This window comes from Hemibagrus wyckioides, linkage group LG11, assembly GCF_019097595.1.
Source record: "Hemibagrus wyckioides isolate EC202008001 linkage group LG11, SWU_Hwy_1.0, whole genome shotgun sequence".
NCBI classification, from domain to species: Eukaryota; Metazoa; Chordata; class Actinopteri; order Siluriformes; family Bagridae; genus Hemibagrus; species Hemibagrus wyckioides.
Genome location: NC_080720.1, coordinates 7,898,930 through 7,917,386, shown reverse-complemented (window position 1 = coordinate 7,917,386; position 18,457 = coordinate 7,898,930). Strand labels below are relative to the sequence as shown.

The following is an 18,457-nucleotide window of genomic DNA, read 5'->3' as shown; positions in this document are numbered from 1 at the left end:
AGTAAGGATCACACTAGACTTATTTTTATTTCATATTTATAGCTGTGATAAGCAAGCATGTGGTGGTGTTATAGAAGAGCCGTAATTTTATTTCCATGCAGTGGTGATAAAAATTCAGACTTTGTTATTTAGCAAATGTAGCCTTTAAGACGTATTAAATCAGAGAATTTGATTCAGCAGTGTTTTTGTTGCAGTATAACTATCGCTAGTTTTATCTTTACCACTTGTTTGTCGCCCTGCGTAAAGGGTGTCTGCCAAAAGCCATGAATGTAAATGTAATTATTGGGCTGTTCACTGGTATGTCACGGTCACATTATCACACTGCAATAGCTTTTCACAGTAGCCTGAATGCTGATGTTGGCTGAAACACCTTCCTCCTTATGATCTCCTGTCTCCAAAGTGAAAGCAAGCATCCTAGTGCTTGTATATTCAGAATGCATACTAAAGCCACTAATATTTACATGCATACACAAATACATTGCACGAATAGAGCCTAAGGCAGTATTAGAATATTATGTAGCCTAAGGAGTTATATTGTGATAGAACAGTCTTCTCTGGTTTTCTTTGTTAGCACAGAACCATATAGCAGAATGATGAGCCGATTCAGGGTTTCGGCTCAACGCATTATCACCTCTTGTCCTCTGTTTAGAAATGGCCCAGCTGACCAGTTATGACAGTGGAAGCTCAGAAACCCCCGAGACCGAATGCTGCACTGACGCCTCAGAGGTGAGTCCAGCACTAGGTTTATGAAGGACGTGATTTAATAGAGTGTCAGTTTATGGGTCTGAACCTCAGGTGAACTGTAATCGTTTCTGTTCAGAGTCGAGGTGCAACAGTGCAGCCGCCTCAGCCTCAGCCTCAGCCTCAGCCTCAGCCTCAGCCTCAGCCTAAGACCAAAACACCGAGAGAAGAGGACTTTGAGACCATCAAACTCATCAGTAACGGAGCTTACGGGTAAGACGTCACATGAAAAGGTGCCTTAATAAAGGCGCATATGGGAAAAAAAATGTTCTAATCAATTATGATTACTTCTTCTTCCAGGGCTGTGTTTTTGGTGAGGCATAAGGAGACACGTCAGCGGTTTGCCATGAAAAAGATCAACAAGCAGAACTTGATTCTAAGGAACCAGATCCAGCAAGCATTTGTAGAGAGGGACATCCTCACATTTGCAGAGAACCCATTCGTTGTCAGCTTTTTCTGCTCTTTCGAAACGCGCAGACATCTCTGCATGGTCATGGAGTATGTGGAGGGTAAGATGCACTTTCATTTGGTTCAGACCCAATGACAAAGCATCGTGATGGGAAATAAGTGCTCACATCTCACATTAATGTCATGGCAGTCCAAAATCTAGCACCATTTTTTAATTAATTTCAATAAAATGTTTTAATATTCGATATTTCCGAATTGTCTTTTTTTTAAAGACAACGGTAAACATATTGCTTGCCCATGATAAGCTGATTACTTTTTCCCAGTTTTTCATTCACACACAGGTCACAACATACAGGTCACTACTCGATTAATTTTCCATATAGTAGATTAATGCACATAAGTGGCTCATATTACTTTTGAGGTCAGTTTTATTAGTTGCTGCTTTTTGGTGTAGTTAATTTCAGGGCAGATTGGAGCTTTTACTATTGGATGGATGCATCAAAGAAAGAAGTAATGAATTTGTCCACCCCTGAATGTCAAGTAAAATGCTGACGGAAACAGTACTGAAGTTCTTGTGTGTGTTCAGGTGGGGACTGTGCCACTCTACTAAAGCACATCGGTGCTCTGCCTGTGGATATGGCACGCATGTACTTTGCTGAAACTGTACTGGCACTGGAATACCTGCACAACTATGGCATTGTACACCGTGACCTCAAACCTGACAAGTGAGCTCAACACACACGTACAGGGCAGATACACAAACACACAAAAGCTGAGACACACACATAAAGACAGATACATACACAGAAATAAACACAAAGAAAGACATAAACACAGACTGACACACAGGCAGAGAATGGTGCACACACACACACAAACACAACAGAGGCAGAAGCTGTGACATACACACACACACAGACTGAAATATAAACAGATTGATGCACAGACACAGACAGTCTGTGTATAAAAAGACACATGATAATTTGCTAAGCATCATAATTTCTCTCCATAGTTTATTGTAAGATTTTCTGAAGTTTAAGACCACTTCAGCACTTTTTTTTTTTTTTTACAGCAGCCTGAGATTCTTTTTCTTTTTCTTCCTCTCCAGTCTTCTAATCACTTCAATGGGACACATCAAACTGACAGACTTTGGCCTGTCGAAGATTGGCCTTATGAGTCTCACCACAAACCTGTATGAGGGCCACATTGAGAAAGATGCACGCGAGTTCTTAGATAAACAGGTAAAGATGTTTACCTCTGTGAGTTTTCATTTCTCTTCCTCCCTCATGTGGCCATTCTCTAATCTGCCCTGCATCCTGTTTGCTGCTAGGTGTGCGGTACACCTGAATATATTGCCCCGGAGGTGATACTCAGACAGGGTTATGGGAAACCAGTGGACTGGTGGGCTATGGGAGTCATCCTGTATGAGTTTCTGGTGGGATGTGCTCCTTTCTTTGGAGACACCCCAGAGGAGCTGTTTGGGCAAGTTATCAGCGGTTAGTGGCACAGTTACTATTACACTTATTACACAGCCATGTATAATCACCTGTACATCACCTGATAATATATACAGGTCTCAAATAGAAGTTTGTAATTTCTTAGAGGATATCATTATGTAATTAGTGGTGATGTGTAAAGGTGCTGTTGGATCATATAGGCATGACATGAGAATAGAGATGGTCAGGCTTGAGAAGGGAAAAAGGGTATTGGGGTACAGGATGTTTGGGATAAAGGGCAAAATATTGATCCCATGATAGTCATTAGTCCACACTGATCATACAGGTGTATCACTTGGAGTCTGTTTTATGTTTGCTGCAGATGAGATAGTGTGGCCTGAGGGAGATGAAGCTCTACCTCCAGACGCTCAAGACCTCATCTCTAAACTGCTTCGACAAAACCCACTGGAGCGATTGGGAACAGGTCTGCGGTCATACATAACACATGCAAAGACTGACAAGCTAGTATTTTTCTTAAATTTAAAATCATGTGTACTTTGAGTCTTTGGCTCTTTTTGATGCTGTTTTCTTTACTGTGTTTTCTTTACTCTCTCTGTCTTTTTCTCTCTCTCTCTCTCTCTCTCTCTCTCTCTCTCTCTCTCTCTCTCTCTCTCTCTCTGTGTGTGTGTTCAGGAAGTGCATTTGAGGTGAAGCAACACAGGTTCTTCATTGATCTGGACTGGAACAGTCTCCTCAGGCAGAAAGCTGAGTTTATTCCTCAGCTTGAGTCTGAGGAGGATACCAGCTACTTTGACAGTGAGTCTTCAAATAAGCCACTTTTTTTCTCACCAGGAAGGGAGTCAAAAAAGAAGTGCACGCTTCTCTCCCTCTCTCTCGCACACATACACACATAGGCACATACAGCCTGAGTCTGTTTTTAATGCATTTCTCCCCTTTTTCTTTAGCTCGCTCCGACAGATATCACCATGTTGACTCCGAGGACGAGGAGGATACAAACGACGATGAGCATGTGGAGATCCGCCAGTTCTCCTCCTGCTCCCCACGATTTAACAAGGTACCGAATTCACTTGCCCACCTAATGGCATCAGCTAATTATATAAAGCACTAAGGATGCTCAGTCCCAGTTTTCATATTTGACACTTTACTGAAATAGAGTTCTGATTCTCTCAGCGGAGACCTAATCTATTGCTGAGTCTTTAAAAAAAAAAAAACACACCTTTCTGTCTTATTGCATGGACACACGTTCAGTGAGATCATGGTGTATCGTGTCCGTGTTTCCTGATCAGGTGTACAGCAGTATGGAGCGTTTGTCCCTACATGAGGAGAAGCGGACTCCTCCACCCACTAAACGCAGTCTCAGTGAGGAGGGCGGCGAGCGGTTCGACAGTCTCAGCAGCCTCAAGTCTCGGGACCGTAGCTGGATGGTCGGCTCACCTGAAATGTATGTACTCTCTTATTTCATCTTATTGCAGTTTCAGTAGTCGCTGTGTTGTTTGTTGTATTTTGCGGCTCATAAAATACTTGAAAGAGCAAAGTAAAAATGAAGGTCTTAAATGGCATTAAAATATAATCTACAGCACAATATTTTCATTATAGCTAACGTTTTAAAGCAAAATTACAAAAGGGAACACTTGTGTGTGATTGAAGATGGTTCGCTCGTTAGTTAACAAAAGGGTTATCAAGCAACATGGCAACGGTTTCCATCTGCTTATTTTTAACCGGGGGTAGGAGTGTGATTTAAAATACATACAGATGGTCTGTAAAAAGGTTGCACCTGCAAGCTGTAAACCCGGAGATTTCAAAGAGATATGAATTGACTGGAAGACAGATTTTCAGGAGTGGTTGGGGAGGATTGATGGACAGAATACAGAAAAGTGCTGCGCAGATTTAATTTAAGCCATAAACACTGTGGATCGTCTCTGTGACATGACACATTCTGTTGTCAAGCCACAAAACCACTATGAAAATCCGACAGCGTGATTCCTTATCTATCACAGATTCCCTTATTTAAGCTCCAGATTTTGCATTTGCTCTTTATCCTGATGCTAATACTTAAACTCGGTATACTGGTATATGTAATTATATCGTTTAGTTTTGTGTTTCAAGATTGTTAATTATGTTTTGAGCCTGGATTATGCAGTAACTTGTGTACATTTATATTCAGTTTGCGTAAGCGCCTGTCAGTGTCCGAGTCTTCACACACTGAGAGCGACTCCAGCCCCCCTCTAACGGTGCGCCGTCGCTGCTGCTCTGCAATCATCGAGATGCCTCGCTTCGCTATCTCCACTGAGGAGGAGAGCACCAGGAAGACTCCAATCAGGGCTCAGCGCAGTGAAGAGCTCCCCTCTGCCATCCCAGAACTCCCAGTGGAGAGGGAGCTCCGACTGGATGAGTCTCCTATTACGCCAGGCTCCACTTCCAGCCAAGCCACCCATGGGACACTCACACGTCAGTGCTGTCTCTGCAATCCACTACGCTTATAGTACAGATAGATACACATAGCTTAAACTTCTCACTAGGATTTTAGGACTAACTGTCTGTAATGTGTCTCATGTGCAGCTGGTGATTCCTTGGATAGAGGATCTCCTCGCTGCAGCAGTGAAGGAGCAGATAATTCCACTCCAAAAGCCATAAGTGACCTGGCGGTCCGTCGTGCTCGCCATAGACTGCTGTCAGGAGACACAGAGAAACACACGACACGGCCACTCAACAAGGTCATCAAATCAGCCTCGGCCACTGCACTGTCGCTCATGATTCCTACAGGTGAGTGCACGCCTGTGACCAAAGGAATTAAAGGACTTTCAGCATTTAATGGTAATTTATTTCCATTGGTTTGCTAAAACATATGGGGTTGAAATTTTCGTCATTTATTATAAAGCTGTTTTCAAGCAAGCAAATGTCTTTCCTTCATTTTCTTAATGTCTAAGATCAGCCTAACCTTTAACTGAAACCTTCAGGGAAAAGAATTTGTCAGCATATTGGTCAAAGTGCAAAAAAACTCCAGTAGCTTTGCCGTATTCTTTAAAAGAGACAGGATGCTAAAAATGCTAATTAGGAAATATTAAATGCGAGAGTCTACCGTGTTCCAATTTGCAAATGAACAACATATAAAATATTACGTTTTACGTTTTTTTTTGGTGTAATTTTTATATTTTACATTTTATTAATCCTAATTTCCCGGGCTACAGAGCACCATGGAGCCTCTCCTCTGGCCAGCCCCATGTCTCCTCACTCCCTGTCCTCCAATCCATCGTCTCGGGACTCATCTCCCAGCAGGGACCTATCATCGGCTGTTTGCAGCGTGAAACCTGCCATCGTTATCCACCGCGCAGGCAAGAAGTATGGCTTCACGCTGCGTGCCATCCGTGTCTACATGGGAGACACTGATATCTACACCGTACACCATATGGTCTGGGTGAGTGAGTTAGACCTCTAATAGAGATCACTTTGAGTTTTTGGATCCTGTTATAAGTGTTTAATTAAAGTGCGTCTGCCGACTTTTTTCAGCATGTGGAGGAGGGAGGACCAGCTCATGAAGCAGGTCTAAGAGAGGGAGACCTCATCACACACGTTAATGGAGAACCGGTCCACGGCCTTGTTCACACCGAGGTTGTGGAGCTCATTCTCAAGGTACAGACAAATGCAAGTACATGTTCTATTCTTGTTGAAAACTGAACATGTTTAATCTAAAACTAGCTTTTATTTCATTTAGAGTGGAAATAAGGTGTCTATATCAGCCACTCCCTTTGAGAACACATCCATTAAGGTTGGTCCAGCTCGTAAAAGCAGCTACAAGTCAAAAATGGCTCGGCGCAACAAGAAGACCAAGACAAGAGAGGGACAGGACAGGTGATGTTCCTTATATCTTTCGTTTTCTATTTATGGTTGTGAAGAGTAATAGTTTAATATTTTCTCTATACTGACTTACAAATGTGTGTTTTGTGCATGCGGGGACTTTCTTGCAGTAAGAAGAGGAACTCCCTATTTCGGAAGATTACTAAGCAGGCATCCCTCCTGCACACCAGTCGCAGCTTGTCCTCTTTAAATCGTTCAGTGTCATCGGGTGAGAGTGTACCTGGATCTCCCACACACATGTCCCCTCGCTCCCCGACGCAGGGCTATCGGTCCACACCGGATTCTTCCCATTCTGGTAAAGCGTTCAGCATGCTGCACCATGTAGTGTTCACATCTGAGCATTTTATTCTTCCTGATGAGTATTGATGCTCTGAACTCACAAAGTGGTCCTTAAATCTTTAATGTTGTGTAATAAAAAGTTGTTAATGATGCACTCTCTCTATTCTGTCCTCATGCATTTGTAAAGGTGTTGGCCCATTCGCTGTGGTACAGTAATTGGTATAGCATGTCTGGTCATAAATTTAATGATTCAGCTATAATTAGGCAGCAAATTCTTTGTCACTTTTACCTAGAATTCACACCAAACGTGACTTTCAGTCACATCCCAAACCATCCAGTAAGCATTAACGGAATGAGATTAAGCCTGATAACCCATCACAGCATCACATTGTTTTAGATGAATTTATTCATCAGTATCATGGACATTTTGCTTTTATGGTGTGATTATTTCATTTGAAAGTACATTTGGGTGATTTGTAGAATACTGTAACAGTTTGTGGTTTTTGTCTGTTACTGCAGTTGGGGGAAATTCATCTCAGAGCAGCTCTCCCAGTTCCAGTGTGCCAAACTCTCCTGCCAGCTCTGGTCAGATCCGGCCCAGTTCCCTACATGGCCTGGCCCCAAAGCTGCAGCGCCAGTACCGCTCCCCTCGACGCAAGTCTGCTGGTAACATTCCTCTGTCTCCGCTGGCCCGTACCCCCTCACCAACGCCCCAGAGCACCTCCCCTCAGCGCTCCCCTTCTCCACTGCCCAGCCATGCACTTTTGAGCTCTTCCATCGGTCAGTCCTTTCCTGTAAAACTACACTCTTCTCCTCCGCTAGTGCGCCAGATCGCTCGTCCGAAGAGTGCTGACCCACCTCGCTCCCCTCTTCTGAAACGTGTTCAATCAGCTGAGAAACTGGCAGCTTCACTCTCATCCTCCTCCTCGTCTCCCTCTCCTTCATCTGCTGCCGATAAGAAGTTGCCTGTGGGCACTGGTCGCAAGCACAGTCTGGAGATCTCGCACACAGAATTTAAGAAGGAGATGCTCCAGCGGGAGCCAAGTTTGCAGAGCTTACAAGAGTGTGCTAGTGAGACCCTTCTTGGAGGCAGGGTGTCTCCAGCAGAGAAGGGAACTCTGCAGAAGCCTTTAGCCCGGAAGCTAGGTCGGCAGGAGGGCCCTGACTCTACCACTGGATCGTTAGGGCTGGCTCCTGGTAAGAGCAAGCTGAAGGACAAGCTGTCAGCTATTCGACAGGACCGTGCCGAACGCAGAGAGTCTCTGCAGAAGCAGGATGCCATCCATGAAGTAGATTCTTCCGAGGATGAGACAGATGAGGGTTCAGAGGATAGCCAGGATGGACGCAGGACAACTATTGTCCCTCCTAGCCATGTGCTTCGGCCCACAAGTGTGATAGGATCCCCACATATCAGGACAGGGCTGGCTTCTTTAACCTCTCTCTCTCTGACCCCAACCACAGTGGCTCAGCCCAGCTCCCCACAGCTCAGCCAAGGTCTACAAGCTCAAAACCAGATGCAAGCCCAACTGCCATCATTGACAGAAGCTAATGCTTCTGAGCAAAAACCCACCCAGACCTTGATATCCACTCCCTCTGCAGCCTCTACCTCAGCACTACCAGAAAATTCCAGCGAGAGACGGGGAAAGGTTCAGGATTCTGTGTCCAGCAGTAAAACACCTGGTCCTCAACCTAGCTCTCTGACCAGCACTTTTTCTACACCTGGTAGCGCATTTACCACTGTCAGCAAGGACCCATTTGTCAAACCCTCAGCACCCCCTCCAGATCGTAGAACTGCCAAAGTGAGCAGCAAGCAAGAGCCCAGCACGGTGCCTGCCCGGGAACCCCAAACCACTACTCCTCCAACTGGGGGCATCACTAAGGAGATGAAGGAGGCAGACAACCGGAGACAAGCAGCAGCGGCTGCTGCAGCTGCCTCCTCCTCCTCTTCCTCCTCCAGCTCCACAGCTGCTGAAAGTGGAGTGGATAAAGTGGTTTCCCAGCTGGCCACAGTGGCCAAGAGTGTGCTAGGGCCAGTAAAGCTCAACATACCAGGGACCAAAGAAACCACTGAGCGAAGCAAAGAGGCCAGACCCCAGGCAGACATGGTGCACCCAAAAAGCAAAGATTCGCGTTTGAACAGTTCTCGTTCTCCTGAAAAAACATTTCCATCTGTTGCTTCTGTCTCCCAAACAGGGCGACAGTCTGAATTGCCCACTCAGCAGTCCCCTGCGATATCCGAGTTACCTTCAACTTCGCAGAGGTTACAGGAGACTGCAGGAGCTTCAAAGAGGCCTTCCACCCCAAAAGACTGCTCATCAGACCCAGGATTGTCCCAAGACAGGCCAGGAACTCCAAGGAGCAGTGCCTCCCAGAGGCCCAGCCCTGAAGCCCATTCCCAAAGTCAGGCCAAACCCACTTCCTCCACACAGCAAGACAAATCCAGCAAGAAGACATAGCAGCCCTGCACAGAAGAAAATGACAACTCATCGAGCATGCATGTTGAAAAATAAAACACATACTTCACACTAACCCTGAGAGGAAAGAAGTGAAAGAAGAAAATGCAAGCAAAGGAGCTCAGCAGCTTCAATGCTGAATTGTTATGTAGTGAGGGCTTTGGATTGCTTTTATTTTCCCCTTTTACCACTTTTCTCACCATTGTTTTATTAAGTTCAGAAAAAAAAGAAAATATGGGGCTAGAAATAAACCAATGTGAAAGATAAAAAACTGTAACATTCTGTGTGTTTTCACTTGAATATCACTTTTTCTCACTTTATTTGCTGTTTTAGATCTAGTGGTGCCTTAATATTAACTTAAAATTCCTCCCTTAAGTCCTTTGCCATTCATTGATGGAGGTTAGTTGTATCTCAGCAATAAAATCATCGTATGCTTAGCAGTTTCTCTTTAATGTAGGCAAATCCTGCGTTAGGTTAGCTGAAAAACACCACGACATTTTCCATCAGTTGCTATTACAGTGACGACCGCTTGAGTACTGTACATATATGTATGCCTGATTTCTGATCATTCTGGAATAATTACTCCTCAGTAGTGATAGTTAATTATAGTTGATTTCCACAACAGAGCCTATAATAGTTAGTTAGTACCAGGTCTCCCAGGTTAGAACAAAAGGTTAAATTCGTTGTGTGATTAAAATGTCATTTTTTCATCGTGTGTTTTCTTAGCTTGTAGCTGCCCATTCAGATCTGTTATACTGAAACGTGGTTCATCTGTGTTCTTAAACATCTGGCCACATGTACATGCTTGATGTATAGATGATTGTAACATGATGGACTGATATTAATGGCATCGTCTGGTTTTAACGCTTGTATTCATACTGAAAAAGCACTCCAAATTGGAAATGTTTTGTTTTTATTTCTAGCCCCTGCTCTCTTTTTTTATTATTATTATTATTATTATTAATAATAATAATAACAACTGAAAGGTTTTTATTTTTAGGATCTGGACCAACTTGCTGTGTTCTTTCTGTATATTTGCCACTAATCTTTTAAAGTCAGAAAACTTGTACAGGCTTGTTAATGACTGAGTGAGGTGTGTGTGTGTGTGTGCGTGTGTGCACGTGTGCGCTTATATAAATGAATATTTAATGTTCTGTGTCAGTTTTATATCCGAGTGTATTGGGAGTGTATCTTGGATTACATTCTGTCCTTGCCATTTCAGCTGTGTCTGATTTAGATTATTACTAGCAGGCAAGGATGTATTTGCACAATCCCTTTTTACTTTGTGTCATATGAAAATGAAAACTAATAAAATACAGTCCAGTCAGATCCCAGGGCTTGTTGGGGTCTTGAGGGGTTTGACCAATCATTTAAACCCCTTGTTACCTGTCATGTTATGTTGGCTACATTTGAGTTTACACCAACCTGAATGCCTGTGGAAGTTAAAGTGCACTCTCCTGATTCCCATGATCATACCGGGTTTATTAGCCTGTTAGTGCTGACATTTTACAAAATATCAAATCCTTTCATTTAGTGCTTTATTTCCACTGTTATGATGTTAGATATTTGTCAATGAAGACTCATAACTGATCCAGCAATGTTGAATTAATTGCTGCGTATTCATGAATGTCATTTCGTAGCCTCAGTTGGAAAAACAAACCCATTATAGTTCGCAGCTAACTTTTTTTGTTTTATTTTTCTTATTATCTTCTTAATGAGGAGAAGTTAGCCGTCACACGATGGTCTGTACAGTGTATTCGGAAACGTTGCGTCTGTATGAAATCATGTAAAGCTCTTGATGGCTTTGAGCCAGAAGCTTCACGATTCCTGTGAGTATTTTACATTTTGTGTCTTATTGTCACATTTGGCGTTCTGCCATAATGCGTCTAAGTGGCTCTCTCCTGAATTCACAGTTTGATGCACAGGACAAAACATTGAGCTGCGACAATTTGTTCCCTCCAGAAGATCTGACAAAAACCCTTTTACCTCTTTATTAGGACTGAGTCTAGGACAGAGGCTAGAGTGTGGAGGTGGGTAGAAAATAAAATATAAAAGTGTTAGTGGTTTATTTTAACCATAAGCTATGGACTGTGTTATTATGGCAACTTCTCCGGCTCTCACTTTTGAAATAATTTAGACTTTATGATATTTTGGTGACCTCTTTGTCAATTAAAACTGTACAATCTTCATGACTGGGTTAAATCGCTGGGTTTCTAACAACAGGAAGCCCAAGTAGATGTGTTTAAGGACGGAAATCAGCGTTTGTCCACAGGATTCGATGTCCTTTACAGTCCACAGCTCATAGTTAAAGTATTATACCATGTTACTGTAATATTAATATAGTATAATATCCAAGTAATGTTATCTGGAAATATTAGGAGCAAAAAGTGTCTGACTTTTTGGGTTAACTGTGGTATGTCTTGTACTCGCACACTCGCTGGTGAATAGTTATGCTATATGTTCAGATTTGGCTAAAGTGCCAGAATCCTGTGGCGTTGTTCATTAATAAGTCTTGCAGCCATATGGCACACTGTGGGCGTGTAATATTTTACAACCAGTCCTTCTCACCCAAACCACTAAGGAAGGAGTAAATAAAAAGGCCACCAAGACAGTCACGCTGCATATATAATAAGTACATGAAATAACAGCTGGACAGAATAGGTGCTACACCACTTATCCTTAGGGATTTCCCCAGTACATGGAGATGATAGCATATGTCTTGTGTTCACTGTGTGTGTGTGTGTTCCCCCCCAAGGCAGATTGTACAGTAACGAATGAACAGAGTTGGGATTTGGGAGGAAAAAAAACACAACTGCTAGTTAAACCAGTGCAATATCTTTTCAATTTCTGTTGTGGTAAGACGCATGTTTGTTGTAACTCCTTCCTAAAGAACAATAAAGATTTTTCTTTTTTCTTTTTTTTTTTTAAAGAACGTTGGCTCACTCATTTTTCCATGAAGATGTTCCTACTCTGAACTGCAAAGACAAAAAAGATGTGCAGATGATGTGCCACCTTTAGTGCTCAGTTTTAATCTAAAACACACACTCATTTGACCCGTTACTTGAAATCATGGGGTCTTGGGAGAATATAATGTAGTGTAGGTATGGAATGAGCAGATACTTGTGAATTGATGTCATCTTCTCATCTCTGTTACACCACTGGGAACTGCATCAGGGGGGAAAGTCGCCATGGTTTCGATGTTTTTCTTTTTACATTGTGCAATATTAATAAAGTAAAAATTCATAATGCAATCATTACATTGTTTTAACAGCTATTCATCTGGTTATGTGGCTTTTTTCCATAATAGTAATAATAATAATACTTCTTGATCTGAAGTTCTGGTTTAACTCTTAGAATGTTTAGACATTTTTTGGTCATTTTTGTTTATAAATGTGGTCATACAGATAGATATATAAATTTTTATAGGCTCTGTGCTTTTAGCCACAAAGCATGATTTATCCAGATAGCAATAGGACTGAACATTGCACTAAGCTGTGCTGCACTACCAGCGTTTGTGACATTTAACAGTAATTTATCACATTTTACATGCACAGTAATGTATTGTGCCTTGATAGTTTTTTTTTTTAATCTGACAATTACATTTACGTCACAATCTTAAGAGACCCTCTCTAATGCCACGATGAAGCCCTGGGGGTTTGGCCAGTCCTAAAGCAGCCCTAAGGGGTGAGTGAGTGAGGCATAAGATAAGCCATGGGGTTAATTGACATGGCGCACTGAAAATAAGCTGTGACAAGGCTGGCAATAATGGAGCCTCATTAGATTAGTGTATGTATATGCTTGCTCTCTCGGGACCTCCGTGACTGTCAGAGACCCATCCAGTCGGTGGAATGAAGAAGAAGAAGGGGTCACAGGTTATCCTGTCTGCTTAAAAGGCACATGGTATGTGGGATAATTGGCCTCTGGTTCTGGATCTGTGTGTGAAGTTTATTTCCGGCATTTCCTGAGTGTGTGAACGCGAGCAAAAAGCCTCCACCTTTCAAAAGTCTTTCATGATGCATGCTTCTCTTATTAGATGTAGGGGGATGGAGGGACTTTGACAAGTTGTATGTTGTCCCTGCACCCCCAAACTACCTTCCTCTCTGTCTCAGCTTCGTCCTGTGACAGGCGGCTGCTGTTGGTGATGAATTGCTGCTCCAGCCCGGATCTGACGCCTGCCTTACATGACTAGTGCAAATTCATTCCCATCCTTGCGTTTCTCCACACAAGGGTCCCATCCCGGGCTACATGGTCTGACAGGGCCGCGGGGCTCCATAACTTCTCTCACGTTACTGAATTTATTTTATACCTTTCTGCTCTCGCTCCTGCTGATGAGTTTTCTCAGGAAAAAGATGTGAGAAAGGAGAGAGAGGGTATTTACTGAACTATAACAGGTACATAGTCCTGTCCGGCCATGTGCTTGAGGTTTTCTTGAAGTAGACGTCTTTCAGGAGCATCCTCTATACCTGAGCTGGCGAGCTAAGCTGCAAGGCCATCTGGTCAGCAACTTTACATTTATCTCAGAGTTTAGCAATGAAACCAGGTTCGTCGCCCATCTCAAAATGAATTGCGTTATACGTGTATTAATAAATGCTTTAATTTTCAGTCTTATTCACCATTAGCGGTGAGCTCCACCTGGCTAAAGCATGACAGAGAGCAATGCAATGCTGTGGGCTAATTGTTCTCCATGGCAGCATGTGCCAGATATTTAATGAGCCTTATTCTCTATGATGTATGTGTACTGTATACATACACACGCACACACAACGCATGTTCAGCAACGAGGCCTGATGAGTGCCAGGCTAATAGTCTGTGAAAGTGCGCTTCCTTGGGAGTAGGAAAGCCATAAATTAATCCAGGGGGGCTGAGTGAGAGGTGCAGGGTTTGGCTTTTCTGCTGTTCTGCTGAGTTGGCATAGAAAGCAGAAAAACGATGGACAAAATAGAGAAAGCATTAGCTGGAATGTCAGGCCCCCTGAGAAGTTCCTCCTTTCGCTTGCTTGCTTTACATAATCTGCTTTACCACCTCCTGTCAAAGCACAGGATTAAAAAATGCATGTGCACATAAATATAAAATAAAATATTAAGCAGTTTTCTCGTCTCTTGTTTGACAAGGATGAAGGGAAAATGCTGGATTAACTGATTTCATTTTACTGTACTTTACAAGGTTTCATATCTTTCTTATCTACATATTTACAAATTCATGCCTTCAAAATTTCCCAGACTATAATACTGGATTTATTTTTATTTTATATTTTTGCATAGCCATAACATTATGATCACTGACAGGAGAAGTGAATAACTCTGATGATCTCATCATGGCACCTGTTAGTGGGTGGGATATATTAGACAGCAAGTTAACATTTTGTCCTCAAAGTTGATGTGTTAGAAGCAGGAAAAATGGGCAAGTTTAAGGATTTGAGCGAGTTTGACAAGGACCAAATTGTGATGGCTAGACCACTGGATCAGAGCATCTCCAAAACTGCAGCTCTTGTGGGGTGTTCCCGGTCTGCAGTGGTCAGTATCTATCAAAAGTGGTCCAAGGAAGGAACAGTGGTGAACCGGTGACAGGGTCATGATCCGATCCAACAGATGAGCTACTGTTGCTCAAACGTTAATGCTGGTTCTGATAGAAAAGTGTCAGAATACACAGTGTATGATGGGTCAGGGCTGTTTTGGCAGCAAAAGGGGGACCAACACAATATAAGGTGGGTGGTCATAATGTTATGCCTGATCGGTGTATAATTTTATTGCATTTTATTTTTAATTCATCAACAGAATGTTTATATAATTATTCAATTAAAGTTGATATAGTAGATTCAATCCATCTTCACCAGCTAAAAAAAAAAAGTCTTTTACTTGAGAAAAACTAGATGAGACGGTTGTCTATTTTTTAAATTCCAATAATCCCCTAATTTCCTCTCTTCACTTTCCAGTGAAAACAGTCTCCATGCTTGTTTTGTCTAAACAATAGTAAGATTGTTATTGAGCTAAACCACTGACTGTTTTTATTGTAGGTGGCAGAAATGAGCTACAAATTTTAATTAAGGATCTTTTCAGTGAATGTAACTGAATCTGTGAGGGCTCCTTCCTCCTCTTCCTCCTCCTCCTCTTGGCGCCACTATGCTGTTTTGATAGACTCTCTGAAGAGTAGCGTTTCCTTAAGCATGTTTTTATTCCACCAGTAACTCATCAGCTCATTACACAGTCATTAGTGAGCTGGGCCTGAATCATTTATGAGGGTCTGTATTCTGTGCTACTGCACTAATTGTGCATATTTCATATTGTTTGGAAAATAAGTACTGCTAACAAACATCCCTTTGGACATGCAATACACAACTCCAGTGCTGCAGGGCTGAGGTCCGGCCGAGTTTAATGATCAAAGACACCTGATTCAGCTCAGCAGTTAATTATCAGGGTTAGTCGGTGTGTTCAAACAGGAAAATTCACCAAACTGTGCATGACTCCAGCCCACCAGGAATGCAGTTGTGCACCTCAGCCTGTGGATTTAATTTATGTAAACAGTTCAGTATCTTGTTATCCCGAGTCACTAAAACACACTCGGTATTGTTTCCACTACAGGAACTGGAGCTTGTTGTAATTTATGGGCTGAGACATTTATTTAGCAATTATAAATATTTTTTTGAGTGCAACATTATATTGCCATTTTTTAATTTTAGGAACTTTTAGTGTGATTGGTTGCTTGACATCAATTTGGACCAGAAGTGTTAATCATTTTCTGTAAAATTTGGCCTTTGGCTACCAAAAGTCTAAATTTTGACTTGGTTTTGTATATAATAATAATAATAATAATAATAATAATAATAATAATAATAATAATAATAAAAATAGCAGCTATTATTATTATTATTGTTATTTTTATAATAATAATAATAATAATAATAATAATAATAATAATAATAATAATTATTATTATTATTATTATTATTATTATTATTATTATTATTATTATTATTATAAAAATAACACAACAACAGTAATAATAGTAATAATAAATTATTATTATTATTATTATTATTATTATTATTATTATTATTTATAATTCTACCGACAAAAAAAAACTATTTATACTCGATTATGGGAGCGTCAATAATGAATGGAAACATTGTCATATAATTTAATATCCATTAAATGTAAATAAAATGTGAATGTTAAATGTTAGGGCTAAATAGTAACTTAGCTTTAAACTTTATAATCTTTTCCCCCTCTATGTTTCTACACTTCTATAAAGCTGCTTTGAGACAATGTCCATTGTTAAAATTGTTATACAAATCAAGTGAATTGAATTAAAACACAAAAAGGTCTTGTCTCGATGCCAGTTGAAAGAGAACTGTGTGTTTGTGTGTTTTTTATTACTCTGTAATGGTGTTAGTGCTCAGTAATGTGTGTGGTGGAGGGGCAGTAGGTGGCAGAAGGAGTCCAGCCACTGGGGGTCTCCATCACTGTCACGCTGATTGATTGGAACGTCGCCTGAGATAAAAAATCCCATCCTGCATTCGGCTGAAACCAGCACCCTCGGGGAGGTAAAAGGGCAGCCCCTCACACGCACACACACACCTGCGTAAACATATGTTCACATACACATTCACTTACACACCTGCATGCGAGCCCAGCTCCACTACACACACACACTGCTAGTCTAGTCAATACTGTTGCGTCCCTAGAGATTCCGCTTGGCCGCTGAGTTTCTGCGCTCATTTACTAGGCTTTCTCTAACTGTGCTGTATTTCTCTTTATCTCCTTATCTTGGTTTTTCAGGAAGGTGAGGATGAGGAGGGTGTGCTTTGATCTCAGTCGCAATCAGAGCATAGCCGCAGCATGAGCCTTGAGCACACTCCACAGCTCCAGCTCCTCTTTTTTAATATGAGGATTCACATCTCTCAGTGGAGGGACAGCTCTCATCTCCTTTAGCCACACTCTAACCATCAAATGTTGATGCCCAGCGTTCTGTGCATTTGTTTGTGCATGAGAACAGGCGGGAATGTTGAGTGCCTCGCCTGTTTATGCCAAGCTCTGCAGCTCATCAATAATTCAGCATGGCTCTGTGCTTCTGAAATTCCCACTCGCGCCTCTGGCTGACGGCTGACTACCCCATAATGAAGGCATAACTTTTTGTGAAAGAAAGTTTGTTCTCTTATCTCTCTCTCTCTCTCTCTCTCTCTCTCTCTACACTTCAGAAGTACATCCACTTTTTTTTTTTATTAAATCATCTCCTTTCTCGTACACGTGTACCTGTATGAGCCATGCCGGGCTGATATCATTCTGCTTCTCTCTGGTGCAGCCTGATGTTATTTTCTACATGCCACAAGAACTCGGAAAGAGTGAGATAAAGAGTCCTCCTTTAAATCTTAATGATAGTTACTAAATTAAGCCATAGGAGGGCAGCATTTGATTAAATTACATATCCATAGCTGTGTTTAGATTCATTATCAGTGTCCGTTTATGTATGTTTTTGTTTTTTTTTAATCATTAGCTTTACATTAGTTGCACATAATGACCACGAACTCTACTCAAGACAAAAAAGTGTGGATTGGTTTCTAACTCTCTAACGCTTAACGCTCTAAAATCAGCTCACAACACTTTTATAATCACCTAAACTCTCTGTACGATTTTAAGACGTAGTGATATGTGTACTTAATTAGATGTTTAATTGTATTTTAAGGAAATAGGTTGGTGCTACAGGCTTAATTTGACAAGGGTAGTAAGTAAATTAAATCTAGTGATTACGGGGCTGAAGGAAATGAATTATTCACACACACACATGTTCACACACACACGCAAAGGCATGAAGGAAATACTAATACACATGAAGAGAGGTTCAGTACAATGTGAAACCACTGACGTATTGGGCTTTTTGAAGCTTCTCCCATTGCCATCTTGTGGTGAGAAGCAGAAAGAACCAGAAAGAGAACAAAGAAGCAGACTGCTACGGAGCTGATGAGGAAAAAATGAGCTTGTTAGATCAAAATAAGAATACATCTGAACCAAATTAAAGGAAAAGGTCTGGCTCTATTAGTCGTTTTATTTATTTCATTTGGTTTACGTCTGCTTATCCTTTTAGAGTCAAGCAAATCAATACAAAGTTCTTCACTTGATTCTATGCTGAAAAAGATTTCTGTCTTAATGGGTGTGGTCTTTTCCAGGATGACTCCGCCCCTATTCCCAGGGCCTCACTGAAAAGTTTGATGAGGGTGAAAATGATGTTATTTGCATGCTACGGTGTGTGAGCATCAGATATTAAACCCGG

General features: G+C 41.6%; 1 protein-coding gene across 5 annotated transcripts in view; it reads left to right on the top strand.

Moving 5' to 3' along the window:
* Positions 1–10,522, top strand: part of mast2 (microtubule associated serine/threonine kinase 2) — a 124,920-nt gene extending 114,398 nt beyond the window's left edge. For all 5 annotated transcript variants that reach the window (XM_058402407.1, XM_058402408.1, XM_058402411.1 and 2 more), the window contains 17 exons: positions 650–726; positions 821–954; positions 1,042–1,250; positions 1,736–1,874; positions 2,258–2,390; positions 2,480–2,645; positions 2,968–3,069; positions 3,279–3,401; positions 3,551–3,660; positions 3,893–4,047; positions 4,771–5,054; positions 5,166–5,369; positions 5,795–6,021; positions 6,114–6,236; positions 6,319–6,455; positions 6,572–6,756; positions 7,260–10,522. In XM_058402407.1, coding sequence (XP_058258390.1) covers positions 650–726; positions 821–954; positions 1,042–1,250; positions 1,736–1,874; positions 2,258–2,390; positions 2,480–2,645; positions 2,968–3,069; positions 3,279–3,401; positions 3,551–3,660; positions 3,893–4,047; positions 4,771–5,054; positions 5,166–5,369; positions 5,795–6,021; positions 6,114–6,236; positions 6,319–6,455; positions 6,572–6,756; positions 7,260–9,196 — 4,445 coding nt within the window. In that variant the 3' untranslated portion in view covers positions 9,197–10,522. The remainder of the gene's footprint in view (positions 1–649; positions 727–820; positions 955–1,041; positions 1,251–1,735; positions 1,875–2,257; positions 2,391–2,479; positions 2,646–2,967; positions 3,070–3,278; positions 3,402–3,550; positions 3,661–3,892; positions 4,048–4,770; positions 5,055–5,165; positions 5,370–5,794; positions 6,022–6,113; positions 6,237–6,318; positions 6,456–6,571; positions 6,757–7,259) is intronic.
* Positions 10,523–18,457: the final 7,935 nt, after the last annotated feature.